This window comes from Talpa occidentalis, unplaced genomic scaffold (genome assembly GCF_014898055.3).
Source record: "Talpa occidentalis isolate TD23 unplaced genomic scaffold, MPIMG_talOcc4v2.1 talOcc4.3, whole genome shotgun sequence".
Lineage (NCBI taxonomy): Eukaryota > Metazoa > Chordata > Mammalia > Eulipotyphla > Talpidae > Talpa > Talpa occidentalis.
The window spans coordinates 69,870,137-69,888,895 of record NW_023603184.1 but is presented as its reverse complement, the minus strand read 5'-3'; the positions used below and the strand labels follow the sequence as shown (position 1 = coordinate 69,888,895).

Sequence of the window (18,759 nt, the reverse complement as noted above, 5' to 3'; positions counted from 1 at the left end):
TACCTACAGGGGCTCTCGCCTCTCCCTGACAACCACTAACGGAAACTCACTGAGCACCTACTTTGCAAGCTCTATGCCAGGCTTATCACAGATGAGCTGTGATTAATGAAGTCAGAATAACTTAAAAATCCTTTGTCGACACAGAGCTAGCTGGTAGTCCAGCATGCCTTACGCTTGCTCTTTCCAACTCTAAAAACTATTCTCTTTTCACTCATTCTTCTGAACATTCAGAATAACAGAACTAAAGTCAGATTTTCTTAAACCTATCTGATACAATAATCTCTTTGGACGCATTTATCAATAACACCTAGAGTTTTGACTTGTAAATTTAAGCAATGAAAGTTTTGTGAGATAGGATCTGTGAAGAAAAGTGAGGACACTTTAATCTGTAGAAGAGAAGATTAAAGAGCAAATTGGTTTAGTGGCATTTCCCAAATACCCAAAATCACTCATTCAGATTCCACTGATTTGACTTTATATTAACTGAATTTAATTTTATATTAACTGAAACAGTAATGGAAGTAAACTTTCCCACTTTTTAAATATTTTTTTAAAGATTTATTTACGCATACAAGAATTGGGGTATAATCAGGGGAGAGGGGGAAGAGGATTCACCAGAGACAGAGTGGGGAGCAGAAGAGGCGGATTGACTGAAATACACTGCTGAGGGGAGCAGCGGGCAAGACAGGAGAGGTCTGCTGCACCATGTGGGTCAGCTCCCTGGCTAGGGGTTGAACTCATGCTGCAGTGACTGCCCATAGCTTCATAGTGCTGAGGCTTAACCTCTTGTGCCACCAAGGAGGCCCTCAACTATTCTTAAAGAAAATATTACTATGCAAAAAAGAAATAATATAAAACAAGTTTACAAGAAGTATGGACATCCCAGTTAAGAAAACAAAATATTTGAAAAAAGGGAAACTCACTGTTTTGTGCAAACACATAACAGGAAGTTGCTGAATAATTTCATCTACTCACTATGAATCATTCCTAGAAATGTGATGGTGTGTGTGTGTGTGCTGATGGCAGATGGGATGCCAGCACTCTGCATGACATCTAGAATCCCTGGAGATGAGGGCCAGCGTAATGATGGCATGCTGGGTTTTGCTAGACCTTTTGCTAACAGGACTTTCCTAACTAGTGATGTTTGAGGTGGGGACAGGGCTAAGGAGAATGTTAAAGGACATTCCACAGGCTGTCCTTCCTCTGGTCAGTCATCCTGGTTCTAAGGGCTTGGAAGTATTAAAAAAATCTGTCTTTAAAATATTCAATAATTCTGACTGATTTTATCCCGTGGGCTATCTGAATTAATGAAGTCTGGCTATATGTGAAAAATAGCTAGAGAGAAGTAGAAAGTCAGCTGTTTTCTTTGCTTGCCGGAGTCAGAACAAAAAAAAGCAGATTGGGATTTCAAAAGCAAAGGTTCATATTGAATTTAATTTAGAGAAGAATTTTCTGAAGTTTAGAGCTGTCTTTCATTTACTTATTCTTTCATTCTACCTCAATGAAAGCTGACTATGTGTCAGGTGCTGTGCTGACAATGGGTGATGGGGAATAAATGAGATGTTCATCAACCTGTAATTATCAGCTCTCAGTCTTGATCATCATGCTTCTGAATAAGGGCAGTGTGGGATCAGGAATGGGCTCATATGGGTGTAAGAGATGAATAAAATCCAGTCTACCCCCAAGATTCTTACAGTCTAATAACCCTTATTTTAAGACTTGCTGCTGCTTTCTGAACTATAACTATGTGCTTATCCCAGACATCATGCTATGTTTATGATGTGTTTTGTTTCTAATCCTCAAACACCCTAATGGTGGTGATAGGATCTTACTTTCAGATGATGAAGTTAAAGTCACCTGTTGAGGTACCTGATACAAGGAGCAGACGGGTTGATTCTCATTGGTGAGATGAGTAAGGATTTTATATTATACACCCTCAGTTAACAACTAAAAGCTCCCTCATGAAAATGTTTTTTTCCAGAATTTCTTCCCTGCCACAATCCCACACAGAACTCACTCATCCTTGGTGACTGGTCATCCCTACACAGCTCATGTCCCTTTCAGGCATAACAATGGCCTTCTTAGCTAAAGCTTCATTTAGACAAGATTCCTAGGCCAGCATTCTAAACATTCTTCTCCAAAAAATAAGGGTCTGGAAATTCCCTATCAGCTGCTTGAGACTATAAAGATATCCATCTCCTTGCATGGCAGGTTTATAATCCAGGTAATGCATTCAAGGTGTGGGTAAAAGAAGATCCCCATTCTGTAGGTTAATCACTACCATTCTGCTATTGACATGCCCTTAATGGTCCCAGGGGTGCTGGGATGAGCAGCCCTCTACTCACAGGCGGCCGCTGGACCTGAGGCCCCTGAATTTCCCAGGAGCCATGTATTGTCTCTGTGTACCACAATTTTAAAAGGACTGGGAAGTACTGCTCTAAGTCATCCTGTGAAACCTCTGGGGTTTGTCAGTGATAAAGAACTCACCTTAAGAGATAGAGTGAAGGCAAATAGGACCATGGGAAGTAGTTGGAAGGGCCGGCCAAGGTCAGAGACATAATGTGTGACCTTGGAAGAATGAAGTCCACTGGTCCATCATGGAACCCAGCCCTTGAACTCATTAGCAAGGCCCTGTGGACAACTGCACTCACAGCCCCCAATGTGAACTTATACTTGTCAAGATCAAATCTGAGTGAACTTGCTGGAGATACAACACTAGCTTGCCCCTTTGAATTTTGTTCCTATTACAGCCACTTATTTTGTGAATACTTTTAATTTGGAGAAAAGGGTGCCTTTGGAAGCACAATATCTAGCATTTTCCAGGTTGCACTATTTTTATGAACTGCAAGAAACTTACATTACTTTTAAGGAAACTACATAAAGAAGGTGTCAGCATTTTCAATATAAACTCCATTTCCAAAGGTTTATGCATTCCAGAGAAATTTGCTTGAGGGTGAAACCTGGCGTATGGTACCCGAGTCCCTGACTGTCCACACCTCATTTCATAGGTACTTACAAATGAGTCTTTCAAATTCACTACATTTGGCATCTGTAATTTTTCTAAGTAAAAAATGGCCTTAATAGCAGGTAGGTTCGGAGCTTAATGTCAGTGCACACAATTCTCAGAGAATCAGAAAACTCAGGAATACCAAAAGTCCTATTTTACAGATTCTGGTATGACAATATTGTGAAGGGGAAAAAATATTTTAAAGGGACAGATATCAGAAAGTGTTGTCCTCAGAAGGACATGAGACTTTCTTCATCATTGTTCTGATCCCAGATCCCTCCTCTGCTCTGCCCTCTTTGCTGCCTGTGCTACAGGCTAAGCCAACATACACAGGCTTTTGGGGCATTGGGTGCTGCACCAGGAAATCACTGAAAGGCAATCCAGAATCTTCCCTTGCTTTTTGAGTCTCCATTTGAGGGTACTAGATTAAGTGCTTTATGAGTCGCAAAATACTTGGGAGAAAACTCTTAGACAAAGTCAGGAAAAGATTCCCCTTGGAGACAATGCCTATTGCCAAGCCAACAGAGGCAAGATAAATGCCAGAAAAACCATGGCATAGAAATCTGCAGATGTAATCCAAGAAGGCAGCGGGAGTTATTAGGCAGTTCTGACCTGTGCAGATCAGAATGCGTAGGCATCCTGTTTAAGGCCAGCAACCTGGTCAATGCAGGCGTATCAATAGCAGACTCCAGTCACAAGATGGGATGTGCAGGGACCCAGATAGAATTCAGAGCCCATACCTATTCCAGAAGAGAAGCTGGGTACTAGGAGCGGGAGGTCATTCTGTGTGCCATCTGCTCCCCAGGCTGCTTCAAGGACTGTTAACTGAACATCCCCGCTTCTGGATTTAACCTGTACTTTTGGGGGGAATCAGTATAGCTTGATAGTTGTAGCTGGATTCAAATCCAAGCTCTTTATTTATAGCATATGGCCTTGGGCAAGTTACTTTTCTGAATCATGATTCCTCATTTGCAAATGGCAATAATTTTTCTTACCTTATAGAGTTGTGAAGATGAAAAATGACAGAAATAAAAAACAGCCAAACTTAATTATCCATCTTCACGAAAGGGAAAGAGCACCTAATGCCCCAACCCACTGAGCACTCCTTAGTTGGGGGTAGGCAGCCCAGATGTTGATGGGAGTGAAGGAACATGGTGTGTAGGCACAACTCAGCTATTATGTCTGTGTAGCTTGTTTCCCATCTCCAAAGCCTGCCTACGTTCTGATTGTAAACCCACTTACTCCTGTGTGAGAACCAAATGTTTCAGACATTTAGAACCATCCCCCAATACATAGGGACCTACTATCTGAGGATTCTTGTTTATCTAGAATAAAATGAAGGGAGGATGCTGAATTCTGAATAGCAGGATCTTTCTCTTCAAACACTCTGAAATGCCTTCCCCTGCAAACAATGGATCATTTCTCCAAAAGGTCATTCTGAAACAATTAATTATATTTTGTAATTGAGGAGAAACTGAAAAAAAGAAGATAATGGATAATCTATAAAGCTGGTTAATAGTAAAGCTGACCAAGGAGAGTCCCTGGAATGATTGGGTCTAAAGCTTAGCCTTTGGGTTTCTGAAAATGAAAAGAGCCATGTGATTTCAGGGCCTCCACTGTTCATGGCCAGTCTCTGAAACCCAGTGGTGGATGAGATGGTTAAATGATACCAGAAGGAAGAAAGGGTACCTGCATTTTCCTACTTTAGAGAGTGAAGTTTCTTCTTGGTGGAGTCTTCGTCTTCCTAGTTCTTCCTAAACTAAACATTAAACCCACTAGAATCTATGAAAGTCAGTTTTAAACCCGCTAAACCTTTGTCAATACTTTAGGAAGGTCCCAGAATTCTACTCCTCACAGCAAAGAGGTTTGGATGTAGAGGGCAGGGAAATGGGCAGATTCAGATACTAATTGTTCAGTATCAAATTAGATTGTGGAAGAAAGGTTCTTAAGGATAAACTATTTGCCTACCAGATAGCTATGGAGACCTAGTAAGTATGCTAAGCATTTCATATGTGTCACCATTCATTATTTCAGTCATTCAGCTGCCTCACAGTATGCTGGATATTCTCTAAATTCTGAAGATTACTTCGCAAACATATTTTTATCTTTACATATAATGAAGCTGAGACCTTGAATGGTTAAGGATCTTGTGCAGGGGTTCACACAAATAGTTTTTTTTTTTTAACATTTTATTTATTTATTTGTCTGTTTATTTATTCATATAAGCGCTTGGTACAGTCAGAAGTGTGGGAGGGTGAGAGCATTCACCAGAGCCAGAGCGGGGAACAGAGCAGGCAGACTGATGAAACCCACAGCTGAGGGGAGCAGCGGACACGGCAGAAGAAGTCTGCGCGCCATGTGGAACCCTCGCTGCCGGCCGGGGATGAAACCAGCACTGCAAAGGCTGCAGGCAGCTTCGCAGCCCAGCGCTCAACCACTGCGCCACTGGGGAGGCACCACACAATTAGTTATTGACAAAAACTGTACTCCAAGTCACTTATCCGTAAAGTGTCATTAAAATATTAGCTGCTGAGCCTCTTCATAAAAGATTGTCATATTCCCCATCACGGCTAACATAGTGCTAAGTTGTGCTTTTTGCTCAATCCTAACTTATAAGATGCTGATATAAAATTTACTAAGGATGTTGCTTTCTAAGATTGTCATACATACAGGAGACTTTTTAGAAGCTGCCTTCTTGGCTTAGATAAGCCACACACCACACAAATAAAGACCGCACGATAAGTGGTGTTACCACAGCCACAGTGCCTTTGGGGCAGACCCTCATAGCATGTGAATTAGTTGCCCTCACCATCAAATTGAGAGGCCAGAGATACTGTTTATTACCAAATGGATGATAATTTATGTAAGAGATGCACAATTACCTTTGTTAGGACATCACTTCAATTTGTTATGTGTGCTCATTACTCATCTTATCTCAGTTAATATAGTTCACCTAATTTGTTGAAGTCATGATTCCCAATTGAAATAAGGATTATCAAAATTAATTTCCAACCTCTATTGACTGTTCTTTTTCTGTTGTAACTCCAGAGAACCATCCACGTGACGCTTGCAGCCAGTAATGGCTGGCCTTCTTGCCTCATGTTATGTGAAGGGAATATCTTCATGCTCAATTAAATATGTGTTTAATATTTAAACCACTCATTGGAAATTACCATTAATTAGTGTCTGTCCCTTCTAACCACCTCTTTCCTTCAGATCAGATCCAAATGCTCAAGATCCTTTTATCCTCTCACATGAGCCTTTTCTCTAATCCTCAGTCTGTTACTCTGTCTAGAATCAAACTGCCAGATGAGGACCCTGGACAGTGGGATCGGAACCTTCCCACTCCCAGACTCTGGAAACCGCTCAGCAGGACGCTACCTGTGCCAGCCAGACTCCCCGGAGGACCCTGAACCCATTTCATCTCTCCAGCCAGTCCTTTGTACAGTCTCCTCCATCCGAGCCCATACCCTTCAACGAGAAGTGCCTTCCTCTGCAGACAGCCCGGGCTCTGCAGATCACACCATTGTTCACTCCGCATCCGACCCCGTCATGATGGCCCGCGGGATGCGGCCTCTTCAAAGTCGCCTCCCTAAACTAGCCTCCTCAGGTAAAATGCCTATGGTTTTCAAAAATAGGTACTTTTCCCACCATGATGATGCAGAAAAGGTATCTACCACCGAGCAAGTCAGTGATCTCTGCTCAGTGGAAATGTGGATGCTGTTAACACCTCCATGTTCTCAACCCATAAGTAAAGTGACAGGTATTAGACATTGTCTACTGTTAACATGACATCGAGAAGTGTACACATATGTAAAGGGAACAAGCATGTAAGCACTGGTATATGGAGCCATAAGTTGATTAAGAAAAAAACCCACACTGCAAACATTCAGGGGATTTTATCTTTTAAAACTTAGCTCTGAATATAGATCAACTTTGGTCTGAGACATAAATTTAACTGAAATGTTGTTTGCCCTCTACCTAGACACATACATCTTCTAAAATATTCCTCTCCTCCTCAAATATATTTATATGTTGAACTATAAAAGACTTAGCTTGATATATTAGCAATACATTGTACATCGCAGCAATAGAATGGACTGAGCCTCCCATTGGGAAGAACTATCCTTTGTCGCTGTCAATGGAAACACGCTTTCATGATTAAAGAAAGGACCAGGCTAAGGGTCAAAGTTTTTCCATTGTTCCCTCAAGATTAAATGTATTTATTGCAGCCCCAGAAGATACTATATAATTTTTAACTTACCTGGCTTATGTTGCATTTATGACATGCATAAGCATATGAAATAGAGCTCTAAAAATTTTCATTTATGATTCAGTGATTAGAAAGGTGCCACAAGTAGAGATTATACCATAGGCTTCTGAGATAGTAGAAGACTTTTAATTAAACATTTTTGAATAAATGTGATTTGACTATTCCCATGGCGGAGTTCTTCCTTCAGACAGTAACTGCCATGAATGTTTCATCACAAACTTCGGCTCATTCCAAGCCAAGGCTACGTTTGCAAAGGCTATAATGTATATTATTTTTTTGCAATAAATGCATTGTTAATTAATGATTCAGCCTCCAGAGATTCAGGGGCAAAATCTTAGTTATGGATTATGTGCTCCATGCCTGAATAGTCACATGTGTGACCTCAATTCAGTGGCGGGCTGCCGAGTAGACTCCATGATTAAACACTGTCATTATAACAAATTGAATAGAAACCGCAAGCCTCGAATTGCTTCATAAGAAGGGTAAGGAGGGAGATTGTTCTGATCTTGTTGCTAATATTCACTGCACCGGTTTTCTAAGGTTTGTGTCTTAATTAAATTGTCATGAAGAATTGTAGAAATGCAGTGTGGTGGGGAGCAAGGTCAGCACCCTGCAAGGCTTTTTGTGTTGCCATCCTGGAGCTTCCTGTCCACCAAATGAAACCGTTGCTTGGTCAGGCCGTCTTTCCAAGGCTAGTCTTCTCTCTTCGGCCATTGGTTACTCACTTGAAAGACTAGGCAGTGGAGAACTAGCTGAAACAAAGGTAAAATGGGATAATGCCCAATGTAGATCAGTCACTTCCTGTTTAATGTACATGTTTGAATCGGTTTTTCTGTTATCCCCATATCTCAGTAACCATACAAATCTCACAGTGATGATGAAAATACAATTACTTGGGCCGCCCTGGTGGCTCAAGGGGTTAAGCACAGCACTGTGAAGCTATCCACAGCCTCTGTAGCACGAGTCCAATCCCCGGCTGGCCGCCAGGGAGCTACCCACATGGCACAGCAGACCTCTCCTGTCTCGCCCACTGCCCCCCTCAGCAGTGTATTTCACTCAGTCTGCCTGTTCTGTTCCCCACTCTCTCTCTGGTGAATCCTCTTACCCACCCACCCCCTGCCCCACACCTCTGTACCCCAGTTCTTGTATACATAAATAAATCTTTTTAAAAAAATACAATTACTTCATCTCTGCTCACAAGCAAAATGCTGTTGAGAGGCTATCACAACATGTTCTGTTGATAATCATTGAGGCTAGAGGATAATAACAGCAATCCTCCTTTCTGGCATGAGGAAGGCATACACTGTGCAAGTTAATCTACACTTTGGGTAATGGAGGAACTTTCTTTAAGCATTCTTGCTAATTACACCCTTGCTACTCAAAGTGCGATTTGTGGACCAGCACCATCAGCATCTCCAGGGAGCTTGAGAGAAATAAGAAACTAAAAAAAAAAAAAAAAAAAAAAAAGAAATAAGGAACTAAAAGCCCACTGCAGTTCTGCCAAATAAGTCTGCAATTTAACAAAAGCTCAAGTGATACAGAAAAGAACTACCCTGCACCATCATTAAGGTGCTCTGCACCTCCGAACAAAGTTTTCCAAAGCATATTATTCAGAATGATCTTAACAGGTATTCTAGGAAAATCAAGTTTCCCTGCTCAATTATGTGTGAGAAAGAATGCAAAACCAAATCCCCTCTCTGAAAATGATCACAGTCCCCATTAGCACAATCAAGGCTCTGAGATGTTGTCCAAAAAGGAAACCTGTTTGTCATTTGAAGAATAATCAGTGTTTCCTAAATGGTTTGCACACTGAACACTTTCTAACCTGAAAAATCTATTAATATTTTATGGCAAGTGGTCCAAGGACAGTTTGCCTTCCAGACTCCAAGGTGAACATTCTCTAGATGCACATGCAGTGATGCCAATGCTGTGGTTAGCACAGACTTGCAGGGGACAGAATGTTGGGAAGCACAGCTTCCACCAAATTTGGATCTTTTTTAAAAAAATTTTTTCTAAATACTCCTCCCACCTTTCTCCCTAAACTTGTAAAGGGTTGATAGATGCTGATTGTGATTTCATATACTATCCTCATTTAGGAAAAGTCACTTCCCCAAAGCAGAATGGAGCAGAGCCAAGGCCTCAGACTTGCTCATCATTTGAATATGCTGATAGCACAATGGCCAAGAAGCCCCTTCCAGGCTGGGAGGATGAAGACACCTCTGCTGGGAGCCAGGTAAGAGTGAAGCCTGCAGGAGGGTTTTTTCCAGTGTGTTGATGCTGCTTGTGAAAAGCGACCTCCTTAAACACTTTTGTGATAGATTTAATTTTCAATCAAATTTGTTGTTGCTTCAGTGAATTAAAAATAATGAAGGCCCAAGACTTGATTTTTTTCCTGAATCACTAAGCGATATTATGGGTTCTTGGAGGGAATTAAGAGCACATCCATCAGTCTGCATTCATGATCTTGGGATCTGGATGCTCTCCACTAATTAGTTGTGGTGGAATGGGGACTCGCTCTCTCAAGTCAGAAGAGCACCATTTAGAATGATTTAGTGATATTTTCTCATTATCGGTCGGTTACTTTAGTCCATATGGAAGGGGAACATGGACAAGTAGGGAAAGGTGATACAGAGAACTGCCCTGCGCCTCTGGGCTCAGAGTCTCAATTTACAGCAGAGAAGAGCAACTCCAGAGAGATTCTTAACTGAGTTCAGGGCCCAAGGGAAAGTCACTATGGGGCTGAGGCTGCAATTTAGCCCCCTGAGTTCTGAGTCTAGCACTCCAAATGACTGTCTCTACAGAAGGGGAAAGCAAAGGAATAAACCAGTAAATTCTATCAGGTCGTAACTTACGCACAGATCTGTTAGGACTCCTCCAGAACAATGGTTTCCACACTTGAGCAGGTATCACACCTGCAGGGCTACACACCTTGCCTCTCCCTATATATGCTAAGTGTCCAATTTGGTATTGATAGGGTGAGCGCCATGCATTTCTAACCTTCCCAGGGGTGCTGATATGCTGCTAGTCCACAGAACATACTTTGAGAAGCTTTTCTCCAAAGACTTTGTGCTTGCTTTGGGGGACTACAACATTGAGAAACAGCAAGTAGTGGCAGTGCAAAGGAGTTGGGGGACTGGGCAATTCCAAGAAAGTGAAAAACAAATACAGAATGACTCCGTGCTGGCCAGGAAGGTGCTGACCCCTCAGGGTGGAATGGCAGGCCACTCCTTGCTTAACTTACTGTTCACCCACACACTCACAACTCTCTGGGAATCCTCTCCTGATCTTTTACATCATCCTGCACCAGCTCAGCCCACCAGAAACCTACCCTGAATTGTAAGAGCCACACTGTGGCTCAGAACCTGCTTTCTTGAATGCCAGGGCGGGAAAGTTCCAAGTATCAGTTAGTTTTATATTTTCGGTACCAACACAATACCTGGTTCCTTTTGTATTTGCTGAATGGAGAGATGAGAACAGAACACATCTCATTCTCCCTCGAGAATGTTACGGGGGGCCTGCCTGCTAGAACTCTAGATGTGGGTTTCCAACCTGGATCCACAGCTATAGACTTCCCTCCTTCATGGACATCAGCATTGGGGGGCTACTGGAATCTCCTGTATTGAGCTCTGTATCCCCAGAACTTCGCACACTGTTTGCAACAGAGTAGACACTCACTAAGTATATCTTGAATGGGCAGATGAATGAGTAAGCGAATGAAGAACTAAGGAAAATTAGTAGCTGCCTGAATTTATAATCCCAGCCAGGGAAATGTACATCCTAAATTGTGCTTTTGTAATTTCCAACCAAAGGACACCCCCTCACATAGACTTTAGAGTGCCATCCCATGCATCTGTACCTGACCTGTCTGGGACAGGTAAGGAATATTTGGTTCCAGCAGTACTGTCTGCAAAAACGACAGTCCCAGACACCCTTGCTGCTACACCTAGGGGTTACAGTCCTAGATCCACTATCCTGATTGTGTGTACAGAGAGAAAACCATTCATACTGTATCAACTGACACAACAATTACAACACTTGGCGTTATTGCAACACTGGCAACATTCTCAGGGGCCAGTCTGTATGTGCATGTGAAGAAGGGGGAGACTGAGTTCCTCCACCATTGTACTATCAGTAGATTCTAGGAATATATAAGGTCAGCAACTCCATCCTTTTCTAAAGGCTCCTGTTGTTTCAGGGACTGAAAGAAACTTCTAAATTAGGCAAACATTCATTCCTTTGTTCTCAAGGTTGAATTTTTTTCATACCCTTTGATACTTGAAAGCCAGTGATGAGATCAGTTAAATAAATAAGCCATTAGGCTTGGAACAACAGCTCATAATAGGCACTTGAGACAAATAAGGCCCCGATAAAGAAGTGTACAAAATGCAGAGTGAGAAGCTAGGGACTTTCCTGTGGCTGGGACAGTGGCAGAGTGTGGTCAATGGCTTCATTATCAGGCCTGTTTCTGCAGCTCTGGTAATTGAGTAGCTTGCACCAGCCCTGCTTGAACAGATAGGCAGGCAAAGCAGAGTTGTTCTTGGGGGTGGAGCAGTGGGAATGGAATTCGGTACACACCACCGGAGCCAAATATGTCCTGCTTCCTGTCCTCGCTGGATGCTCTGCTCCATTTCGTCTGCATGAATAATCTTAACAGTCTCATATTACTCATTTAGGACAAGGTACCCAGAATATGTGCCTTCTCTGCCAACGGTGGCAGTGATAGTAACAGTGACCTGGACTATGGAAATAATGGTTTTGGAGCTGGAAGGGGCAAATTAGTGAAAGCAATGAAGAGCACCACCCAAGGTAAAGCTGGGAGCACCCTGGGCATGTGGGGCTCCTCTCTCTCTGGGAGCCGCTGATTATGCCTTTCACTGTGCTCTGCCTCCATCCCCCTTAATTTTGCATCTTAGTTCCACGTCTCTCCTGAGATCTAATTTTCTGGTATGTACAGAAGATTGTCTATGTGCATCAATTTGTTTTCTGGTATAATCTCCATGACATTGCAGTGCAGTCTGTAAGGACTTTATTTTCAATTCAGGCATCTCCCAGAAAGTTTCCAATTGAGTTATCTCAGTGATGAAGGAATGACTATAAAGATAACATTGTTCTTAATTACATACTTTGGCAAATTAAATCATCCAGTGAGCCATGGGTGGACTTTGCCAGGCTCTTTGCTAACATCATGCTGTGTCGCTCTGGACTTGTTAGTCATGTCATTATGAGCAGGTCTGGTTATGAGGTTGAAATCCCCTCAATATGTTTTTTGAATCAGAATTGACAGTAGAAAAAGTGTCATCCTAAAGCATTTAAAAATGATATATATTGAAATGGCATTTCCTTACAGATGCAAGAGGACAGATGAACCCCTAACACAAAATGTGATCTGGGATCTTCCAATCCTTTCTGGATTATAGGAAATATTTTAATGATGCAAAGGAGAATCATTCTTTTCATACAAATCAACTTTTTCTCAAATAGCAATTTAGCAATTATATGATGAAATCTTTCTTTTTCAAAACAAGTCTGATACGTTGCTTTAGGGGGAAATGTAGTCTATTAGCCATATATGTTTCCAGTTTTCCAAAAGTCTTAGCATCTGTGACTTGTGGGGATAATATTGGTGTGTAAGATTAGCCAATATCCAGAGCCTCCATTTTGTTCTTTCCTTCCTGTGAGCCATCAGAGAAGCAGGGTCAATGGTTGAGTGCTGCAAAGACCATCAAGAAGAAAGTGGCAAATACCCCTGGCCTTGTAGTTAGGTTGTTGTCCCTATTAGCCCTCTGTGGTTTGTCAGTGTCCCTCTGGTTGTGACAGATACAGGGGCAGGGAGCGCATTATCATGGGCTGGCTCTTTGAAGATGCCTAGGCTCAGACCAGCTCCCAGTCCAACCTCTTTCTTCCTTAAACTTACAGGGGGTCCATGGTAAATAACCTCAGTGACCCTCAGCTGCTCCATTCAAGAATGATTTTAGGGCCCCTTCCAGCTCAAAAACTACATTCATTTATTAAACAAATATGTATGAAAGCCTCCTCAGGGCCAGCTGTCCAGCCACAAGTACATTGACAAAGATCCCTGCCAGACAGTAAACAATAGATATAATAAGTATTGTTCACCTTGAACAATAGGTGTGGTTGAGGGCACCAACCACCTGCCCAGTCAAAAATAGGTGTGTAACTTTTGACTCCCCCAAAACTTAATATAAACAGTCAATTAACACATATTTTATATATGTATTCTTACATAAAGAAAGCTTGAGTAAAGAAAATATTAAGAAAGTAATAAGGAAAACTATAGTCACAGCACTATAGTATACTTATTCAGAAGAAATCCACTGTAAATGGACCCGCACAGTTCAGACCCATGTTGTTCAAGGGTCAGCTTTAGATGCACGCAGTTTATTGACAGTAGGTGAGCGCTTTGGAAAAGACAAAGGAAGGAGACTGGAATGGGGAGACTGGAACTGCTCTGAGTGGAGGTGGAAGAGGGAAGATGTTAAAATTGAAGTAGTGTTCCAAACAAGCCTCAAGTGAAAAGGCAACTTTGAAGTTGATTTGAAGAAAAAGAGGGAATGAGCCAGGAGGAAATAGGAGGGAAAAGCATTCTCCACAGAGGGAAAACCCAGCACAGAAGCCAGGAGGCAGAACCACAGGAGTCTGCATGGCTGTGGCAGAGAGCAGTTGGAAAACATGATGAGGTCAAAGAAGTTAAAGGGGCCAGAGCTCAGGGCTTATTCGCCATTCCAAGGACTTTGCTTCTCCTCTGGCAGACACATACAGGAACTGCGGGACAACTGAGCAGAGAGGGACGTGATCCGTTTTAAAGCGATCATCTGGCTATCATGTTGTAAAGACTAAAGCAGTGACATCAAGTCAGAAGCTATTGCAGTCATCAGGCACATGGCAATGGCTGGGACCAGGGTGGTCACGGTGAGAGGAGGGAATGGCATTGGCTACTAGAATTCTCTGCACTGATGTGCTAGAATGTTCTGTGCCTGCACTGTCTGGTGCCAAAGCCACCAATCACACATACCTTGAAAGTGTTTGAAATGCTGCTACTGGTGGGAGTAAAGAACTGAATTTTTACATTTCATTTTTGTTACTATTCCTAAGTGTTCTCACTTAGCCCTTCCTTTTTCCTCTATTTTAATTTTAATTAACTGCAATCTAAATATTAATAGCCACCTGTGGCTCATTGTACAGTGTAGGGAGTGAGAATGGTTTGATTCTAGATCTAATTAAAATGTAACCTATTCAGGCCTCCCCTGGTGGTGCAGCGGTTGAGCGCTGGGCTGTGGAGGCTGCCCGCAGCCTCTGCAGCGCCGGTTCATTCCCCAGCCACAGGCAAGGGTCCCACAAAAAAAAAAAAAAAGTAACCTATTCACTGATAGACTGGAGAGGAAAGTGGAAAAAACAAAACAGCAGCCTCAGGAAGTCTCCACGCTTTGGGTCCTGAAGGCATAGCCTTCTGCCAACTAAAATGGAGAGGGCTGAGATTGGGTTTGAGGACTTAGATCTGAGGCTAATTGTGCATGTGCTAATTGTGACGGGTCCATTGGGCAAACAGAGGTGTTGAGTGGGTAGTGGCCTGTGTGGGTCTGGAGGTGGGCAGGTCAGGGCTGGGCTGAGGTGTGGATGTTAGTGTCAGTGTGTGGAGGGCACTTAAGGCCCTGGGTCCACTTGAGATCAGGAGGGCAGGTCTGTGGGGACTTGGAACACTGTGTCCTTTCAAGGTTAGGAGGGGAAAAACCAGCCAAGGTGACTGAGCAGGAGCCAGCAGGAGGGAGGAAAGTCTGGGAGTGGGGTATCTTAGCAGCATGTCAGGGAGGGGTGCCATGATTCCATATGTGACTTCTAACTTCAAAGAGAATTGCAATCAAATTCATCCCTGTCCCTCACTCTGGTGGTGAGGTGCTAGTGGGGGTTTAAGGAGACAAAATGTGGCTGGGGGAGGAGGCTTGATCTGAAGGCAATTTTTAAACTTCTTGAAAAATTAAGGCAATTTGTTTGAGTCCGAATGAATGAGGACCTGTGTATGAGGAAACTTACTTTAGGATTTGAGTTTTAACATTGTTTTATTCAAATGAGTTGTGCAAAGCAATAAGGAATAAACATTAGGGAATGGCCAATGATCTTAAGAAACAATGAACTTCAGCCTTTCATTTTTTTTCTATCCTCTGCAAAATGAAATGAATCTTAGCCTGGTTTTTAGGTTGGTTGTTGTTTTTCTTTCTACATTTTGCTCATCTATTTCCTCCAACGAGAGCAAACCCCTATTTGAAAGGATAGGGTTTCTTTCATTTTATTGCTTTAGCCTCTGGGCACATGGTGCTCCTTGGTATGAGGCCCTGAGGTCCAGAGAGAGTTACTAAGGATGTGGCACAACCTGCAAGAAAATCCTTTCCCCTAGCAAGACACACCTGCCCTCTGCCTTCAAAGTGGACTTGTTGCCAGATCCCCAGTCCCCTACAGACCCGACAAGCTGGCCTCCTCTCATTCCTGACTGACAGTGGTACTACCTGGAGGGACATGTACGCCACGAACTGGCATGGCACTGGGTGTATGCTGGCTGCTAGCAAACCCTGGGAAGGGACGCTTAGGGTGGACACAGCACCATTCACTTTTGAACTCTTGGCGAGTTGATATGGAAAAAAATAGAAACAGGGGAAAAACACTGCAAGAGTATACATGCTGAGTGTGCAGTGAGTTTCTTCCCTTCGAGTCATGATTTCTCCTTGCTTTCATCACGTGTGCCAGTCAGCGTGAGATTGCCCTCTCGCTTCCCCTCATTCCTGCTTTCAGTAGCAAAGTTTTATAATAGAGGTCCCCAGGCTGCGAGTGGAATTTGCCAGTAGATCGTGAAGGCTTGTTGGAAGTTCTCCAAGAGGGTTGCCCTTTCTTAAAACTCGACCTCTCTCCCTGGTTCCCTGGCATTTCCCTCCGGTTGGGGAGAGTGTTTGACAGCGGCCCTCTGTCCTCCACCACTTCTAGAACAGGCAGTGCTCAGGAGTCTATGCCTCTCACCCACTGTGCCATCCCCACCCATAGGCCAATACCCAAGCACTATCCGCTCCCCAAGCCAGTCTCAGCATGCCAGGGACCCTCCTTTTAAATCAGGATGCCCAGAGGCCCCATGATCCCTGGTTTCTCAAGCTTGCTTTATGAATCACATAGTATATGGCAAAAGAAACCTACTTTCTCCAAACCCCTGCCTGTGGACTCATAAAACACTGAAATAAATACACGTTTCCCTTCAAGGTTGATTTCTCTGGCTTGACTTTGAAATATGTTTTAAAAGTCTGGGTTGTTAGCAGAGTCAGTGGTGAGGGCAGGATTTAGGAGCTGGGTATGTGGCGCAGCAGGTAAGGTAGCAGGCAGAAGTTATTTTGTGGCTTTGTTTCCACAGAGCTAACCACTCTAATTTGCCAACCTGGGCATAACAAATATTCCTCCCCTTTCACGCAGGCATGAGCAAGGAATGGAGATGGGGATGTGAAGGAGGGAGAAAGAGCAAACCCATGGTAGAATATAGGATGAGGGGAAGACCCAGTGGAATTGCCTCCAGTCTCCTGATGAAGAGAGGTGATTCTTATTCCTGACTGAAACCAATGAGCCTGGTTGGTAAAGAGAAAAATAACTTCTAGCTAAGGCTTTTCCCCAAGCATCTGATTCTTCCCTCTGGCTACCCACTGTCATTATCGACCCTTCCCGGTACCTCAAGAGCAAAAGTCCAAACTGAAACCTCTAGAAAAGTCTGCCTCCCAGGTTCTTTGTCTTAGTGGATGTCTTTGCCCTTTGTCAGGAATACAGGTGACGAAACTAGGAGTTTTCCTTGATGCAGCCTTCTCACCCCCTCCCTTCTGGTGGGACCCAGGCCCTCCCAGCTTCCCTCCCTGTAGTCTCAAGTCTGCCCCCTCTCTGGTCCTTCGTCCTCAGGCCCTCATCTGTTCTACACCACCCGCTGCCTCCCTGTGGCACTCAGCCCAGTCTATGCACTGCCAGCGCTTTCCTGCTCAAATATACCATCCGCTCTGCCAGCACAGAGCAGAACCCCTCATGGTGTCTCTACAAACTCATTGTAGTGGCAGGAATTGACCACAGTGCAGGTTTTCTGATCCCATGCAGACCAGGTAAAGGAGGAGTCAGAGCCCTCAGGGGTTTCGCAGGTCTTTTATTTGGGGTTCACCAGGCATATGCAGGCAGGGGTGCTGGGGGGCCTGGAGACTGGCAGGCCTCCCAGCCCCCAGCAAGTCTTCACTCTATCTGGGCTCTCCAGTGATCTCTCTCTCTCGGCTTCTCTTTCAGCTTCTGCTTCTGCTGGCGTCCCTGTGACACCGCCCTTAAAAAGCACAGTTTCAGCCCAGGTGAATCCCACCTACCTATGCCCACACCATATTCCAGGTGCCCGCCATCAGGCATGCATTCAGGACCGCAAGGATCCATCATCAATCCTGATGGCGGGAGGGCAGAAAAGCCTGACATTTTTCCTTACCCTACACTCATCAAGGACTGTCCATTCCCCACAGCCAAAAATCCAACCTCCTCCTCTTATAATGTTCACAAGCTGCACCCTGGCCTTGCCTCTCTGATTTCACCTTTTTCCATTTCTATCATAAACATTATGTCTCATGGAAATGTTCACCCTGCCCTGAATACATGGCATCATCCGGGGCTTCTGTGCTTTGGCTCTTGTGGTTTCCAGCCTAGGTGGGATTTCAGACCCACACCCTTTTCTTGCCTTCACATGCTTCCTGTAAAGGGCAGGACTGGACCAGTGCAGGTTTTCTGATCCCATGCAGACCGGGTAAAGAAGGAGTCAGAGTCCTCAGTGGTTTTTGCAGGTTTTTTATTGGGGTTCACCAGACACATGGCAGGCAGGGGTGCTGGGGGGCTGGGAGGCAGGCAGTCCTCCCAGCCCCCAGCAAATCTTCACTCTATCTGGGCTCTCTGGCGTTCTCTGCTTCTGCTTCGGGCTTCTTCTCTTTTGGCTTCTGCTGCTGCTGGCGTCCCCGTGACACCACCCTTAAAAAGCACAGTCTTAGCCCAGGTGAATCCCATCTACCTATGGCCACACCCTATTCCAGGTGCTCACCATCCGGCATGCATTCAGGACCTCAAGGATCCATCATCTATCCTGATGGCGGGAGGGCAGAAAAGCCTGACATTTTTCCTTACCCTACACTCATCAAGGACTGTCCATTCCCACAGCCAAAAATCCAACCTCCTCCTCTTATAATGTTCACAAGCTGCACCCTGGCCTTGCCTCTCTGACTTCACCTTTTTCCATTTCTATCATAAACATTATGTCTCATGGAAATGTTCATCCTGCCCTGAATACATGGCATCATCAGGGGCTTCTGTGCTTTGGCTCTTGTGGTCTCCAGCCTAGGTGGGATTTCAGACCCACACCCTTTTCTTGCCTTCACATGCTTCCTGTAAAGGGCAGGACTGGACCAGTGCAGGTTTTCTGATCCCATGC

General features: G+C 44.0%; 1 protein-coding gene across 26 annotated transcripts in view; it reads left to right on the top strand.

Annotated features, from left to right (window-relative positions):
- NCKAP5 (NCK associated protein 5) overlaps window positions 1–18,759 on the top strand; it is a 1,249,968-nt gene that overhangs the window by 1,183,950 nt on the left and 47,259 nt on the right. For 25 of the 26 annotated variants that reach the window (XM_054699647.1, XM_054699644.1, XM_054699660.1 and 22 more), the window contains 2 exons: window positions 6,303–6,617; window positions 9,377–9,513. In XM_054699647.1, coding sequence (XP_054555622.1) covers window positions 6,303–6,617; window positions 9,377–9,513 — 452 coding nt within the window. Of the gene's footprint in view, window positions 1–6,302; window positions 6,618–9,376; window positions 9,514–11,953; window positions 12,087–18,759 lie in introns of all 26 variants that reach the window. The other variant, XM_037523259.2, reaches the window with a different exon arrangement.